At 48.9% G+C, this 4755-nt stretch overlaps 1 protein-coding gene across 1 annotated transcript; it reads left to right on the top strand.

Moving 5' to 3' along the window:
- Positions 1–2657: 2657 nt before the first annotated feature.
- LOC149401303 (uncharacterized) lies at positions 2658–4478 on the top strand. Its single transcript, XM_089610658.1, has one exon. It carries the CDS (start codon positions 2658–2660, stop codon positions 4476–4478), a length of 1821 nt encoding a protein of 606 aa, XP_089466784.1.
- Positions 4479–4755: the final 277 nt, after the last annotated feature.

Here is a 4755-nt window from a genome sequence, read left to right as displayed (position 1 = left end):
TTTTGTAAGAGTATTGATGGTGTCGGGATTTTGACCTCGTCACCTCGTCTAGTCGAGCTTGTCACCTGCTAGTCGAGCTCGTAACCTCGTCTAGTCGAGCTCGTCACCAGCTAGTCGAGCTCGTCACCTCGTCTAGTCGAGCTTGTCACCCGCTAGTCGAGCTCGTCACGTCGTCTAGTCGAGCTCGTCTCTCGTCTAGTCGAGCTTGGAGGTCGATCCTGGCTGGAGGTCGAGCTCGCCTGGGGGTCGAGCTCGCATGGGGGTCGAGCGAGGCCCGGAGGTCGACCCTGGCTGGAAGGTAGAGATCGCACGGAGGTCGATCAGAACTTTTTCGAGATATGCTCGGGGTCCCGTGGGCGCTTTGAGGTTGGTCGGGGACTTGATGGCGCAAGTCTCCTCATCTCGGGTCGCACAGAGTTATTTGCGATACGTTCGGGGTTTCAACGTTGCGAAATCTCATTTCTTGGACTCCGTGGACGCTTTGAGGTCGGTCGGGGACTCGGTGGCGCAAGCCCCCTCATCTCGGGTCGCATAGAGTTCTTTGCGATACGTTCGGGGTTCCAACGTCGCGAAACCCCATTTCTCAGACTCCGTGGGCGCTTTGAGGTCGGTCGGGGACTTGGTGGCGCAAGCTGATAGGTGCGTTAATCACGCGTAAAACTCCTATTTCCCGAACCAAAAACCGATGAGTCCTCAAGTATTTTAATGGTTTTAGTAGGTTTTTGAGTAGTTTCAGGTTCAAAAGAGCAACAGAGCGTCTACAATCAATTTCGTGGAAAAAGGACGGGATTTAGAGACAAAACGGTCGAAAAAGAGTAAAAAAAAAAAAAGCACAAGCAAGGAAATTGGCGAGACAGCGCGCCGCGCAACCACAATCGCGCGCCGTGCCAAGGCAAAGAACGAGACCACGAGCCGCGCGCCTCAAGTCGCGCGTCGCGCATCCCGGGAGCGCAAACCATGAATTTCCACAGAGTCTTACGCGCGCTCCGCGCATAACCTGAATTTGGAGCCGCGCGCCGCGCATCCACGACCGAGCGCCGCGCCCTTCTTCGGGTTTTGACGGACTCACTTTCCGTTTTTGATGTTTTTGAGCGAATTAAACCATATAAAAGGCCCAATATGCTCCGAAAATCACCCCTTGACCTATATATTAGACTCTAAGCTCTGAAAACAAAAAGCTTCCCTTTTGTTTTAGTTTCTCTTTTATTGTTTGGTTGTTCTTGAGAGCTTTTGAAAGAGAAAACGGCGTTCTTCAACGGAATTGACAACCCGACGAGTTCTCCTTCTCCAAATTCAATCGATCTTCTTTCTTCCCTTTCTTTTATTTATTTTATTGCTCTAAATTATTGTTGAACATCAATTTTATTTCATATGAATGCTATGTTGGTTTCAATCTTTATTTTAGTGCTTTTAATTATTCTGTTATGTTTAGCGTTGATTATGAACACCATTAGAGGCTAAGTTTCTTATGGGGTTGCGATGTAGCCGGGATTGATAATGGTTAGGGGGTTCGTTAGGGTTAGATAATCATTGTTTGCTTCATTATTATGGATTGCTTGATATGAATTGTTCCTTATGCTTTCTGATGCTTGATCACCATTAGAACTGTTATCTAGGATTGTTTAGCTACTCGAGAGAGAGTAAATAATCGTGCTTTTGTTCATGTCATCATAGTTGATCCTCGGTTAGAAAACCTAGGCAATTTATGTGATCATTTGAACTCTTGTTTCATTGCGTGTGATTATTTTAATAGGATTAGATGCCGAGAGGATAATAATCCGTCAATTGCATAGGTTTGCTAGAACACTCGAGAGAGGCTAGTGAATAATTTTGATAGAGTGAGATTAGCATCCATAGGAGTAGATTTTGTTGTTCGAGCCCGAAACCCCCGTCCTAGTTAGTTCCGGTGAAATCGTGACCCCTACCTTCTCTTCTTGCAAAACTCGTATTTAACTTTCTGCTTTAGTTTTATTATTTCTTTTGTTACAACCATCTTCTCAATTTTACTTGGAATTAATTAGCATCAAGTTTAGAAAATCGCTAGAGTAACTAGTCTCTGTGGGTACGATACTCGAATTTACATTCTATATTACTTGGGCGACACACGTACGCTTGCGTGCGCGAGAAATATCGCAACAAGTTTTTGGCGCTGTTGCCGGGGACTAGTCAACAATAGCGATCGAATTTGCTTGCTCTTGCTATTTAATTTCTTAATTTTTGTTTTCTAACTTTTTGTGTCACTTTCTTGCTTTTGAAGGTGTAAGCGAAAAGACGGGTCATCAGCGCTCGTTCCAATCAACCCTGAGATCGAACAATTTTGCAGAAAAAATCGAAAAGAATCAAAGGAACGAGCAATGGAAGAAAACAGGAACAACGCCGAGGAGCCCAAGACCCTATTCCAATACGGGCTACCGCCGACCGATGCCACACAATCGGCAATTGTTCTTCCGGTACTTGCGGGTAATCAGAATTTCGAAATCAAGACCGGCGTGATCCATATGGTGCAACAATCCCAATTTTCGGGATCACCGGCCGAAGACCCGCAAGACCATCTCACCAACTTCGTCGAGATCAGCAACACGTTCAAGCTCCACAACGTGTCCGACGAAGCCATCCGCCTCCGCCTCTTCCCGTTTTCACTACGGAACTGAGCCAAGATGTGGCTCAACTCCCTCCCGCCGGGTTCCATCACCTCGTGGGCGGACTTGCGCGTAAAATTCATCTCGAAGTTCTTCCCATTCGAGAAGATGCATAACAGGCATAACGAAATCCATTCGTTCTCCCAGTTCGATGGTGAGTCGTTATTTGAAGCTTGGGGGCGCTTCAAGGAGCTGCAGCGGAAGTGTCCTAACCATGGAATCCAAGGGTGGATGATGGTACAAATCTTCTACGGCGGCCTTTCTCCTTCATCGCGCACCCTCGTCAACACCGCCGCAGGGGGATCCTTCTTCCAAAAGATCGAGGAAGAAGCTCATGCCATCCTCGAGGAGCTCGCGTACAACAACGACCAATGTCCTTCCGAGCGAAGGATTCAGAAGCGCGAGCCCGTCACGCCCGAGATGGAATTGATAAAAGCTCTCGCAGCACAGGTGGCCGACCTCACCAAAACGCTCCACGAGCAGAAAGCTACAGTTCATGCTATCCAAGCCCCTATTCCCGAGCCGTGCTTCTGGTGTGCCGGCCCTCATTCTAGCGATGAGTGCGTGCAAGAGAACAAGGGCCAACAAGCAAGCTTCATCAACAATCGGCCGCCCAACAATCAAGGCCCAATGAGCACTTATCAGAACGGCGGATGGCGCGGTCCCCAGAATAACATGCCGATGCAACCCGCACCGCAAGCTCAACCTCGACCGCATCAGAATCAGCCCCGACTACCGCCATATCAAGCCCCACCATTGCGAGCTTACAAGAACGAGACCAATCTGGAGGAGCTCGTAGCTAATCTGGCCACGTCGACGACTGCCTTCGTGAATACCACCTCCGATTTCATGAACGAAACGAAGACGGCACTCTCGAACCAATCGGCTCAGATCCGAAATCTCGAGATGCAGGTGGGGCAACTCGCAACCGTCATCCACACACGACCCCAAGGCACACTTCCAAGCACCTCCGAAGTGAATCCAAGGGAGCACTGCAATGCCATTTCTCATCAACACGTTGCAGCCACCGAGAGCCCAAAGAAAGAAGAAGAAGAGGCTGCCCCGATCACCAGAGCTCCTAAGCCGCACCCGCCGGTCCATACATATGAGCCGCCACTTCCGTTCATGCAAAGGCTCACGGTGGCACTTTCCGCCGAGTGTAGTGCGCTTCTAAAACAAGAGCTCCCGCCAAAATTAGAAGATCCGGGCAAGTTCACATTGCCGTGCACCATTGGAGACATCTTCATCGAGAACGCGTTGTGCGATCTTGGTTCGGGCATCAACCTCATGCCGTCGGCCGTCTTCAACAAACTCGGGGTGGGTGAACTAAAGCCCACGCGCACCACTCTCCAACTGGCAGATCGGACCGTAAGGTACCCGCGCGGCTTCGTGGAAGACCTCCTCGTTAAAGTCGGAAAATTCACTTTTCCGGCCGATTTCTACGTCATCGACATGGACGAGGATCGCGATATCCCCATTCTCTTCGGGAGGGCTTTCTTGGCCACTTGCGGTGTTTGCATAGACGTGCAAAAAGGTGTGCCAAAGACGCACGTGAAGAACGAGGAGGAGACGTTCGGGATCTGTAAAACCCGAAAGCGCAAGAAGGGAAAAGAAGAGATCTACGTCATCGAGACGTACGAAGTCGCCACTCCACCATCCACACCTCCGCCACGGGCTCCTAAAGAAGAATCAATAAAAACTGCGAGCAAGGGTGAAAAGCTGAAGTCTCCATCCAAGCCATGGCGAGGACATTGGCCGAAACCATTCAAAGAGGCATGGAGGAAGAAAGAACGCGTGAAAGAAGATCCACCGCCGCCGGAGCGCGGCGGCGACGAGTAGGGGAGTTCTACCACCCCCGCTAGGTAAGTTCTCTGTCTCCCGTGTTTTTATGGATCTACATTGAGGACAATGTAGAGATTGAGTTTGGGGGGGTGAACTACTTTGTGGGGGATTTCTGTTAGATTAGGTTGTCTTTATTTAATTTTTATTTTCTTAATTTTGTTTGGTGATTGCTTATAAGTGATAGTATTAAAGTGTTTTCTCTCGTTACTTGCCAATGATACCATGTATTTTCAAAGAAATCCGAGTTCGAGTCAATTTTAAAATTTTTTGTGCT

The sequence above is a fragment of the Urtica dioica genome, chromosome 4 (genome assembly GCF_054948205.1).
Source record: "Urtica dioica subsp. dioica isolate 48M chromosome 4, U.dioica_male_clone48M_v1_H2, whole genome shotgun sequence".
In the NCBI taxonomy this organism is placed as follows: domain Eukaryota; kingdom Viridiplantae; phylum Streptophyta; class Magnoliopsida; order Rosales; family Urticaceae; genus Urtica; species Urtica dioica.
This window is presented reverse-complemented; position numbering and strand designations above follow the sequence as displayed.

Coding starts and splice junctions, on each gene's coding strand:
- LOC149401303 (XM_089610658.1), top strand. CDS start 2,658: ATGTGGCTCAACTCCCTCCCGCCGGGTTCCATCACCTCGTGGGCGGAC.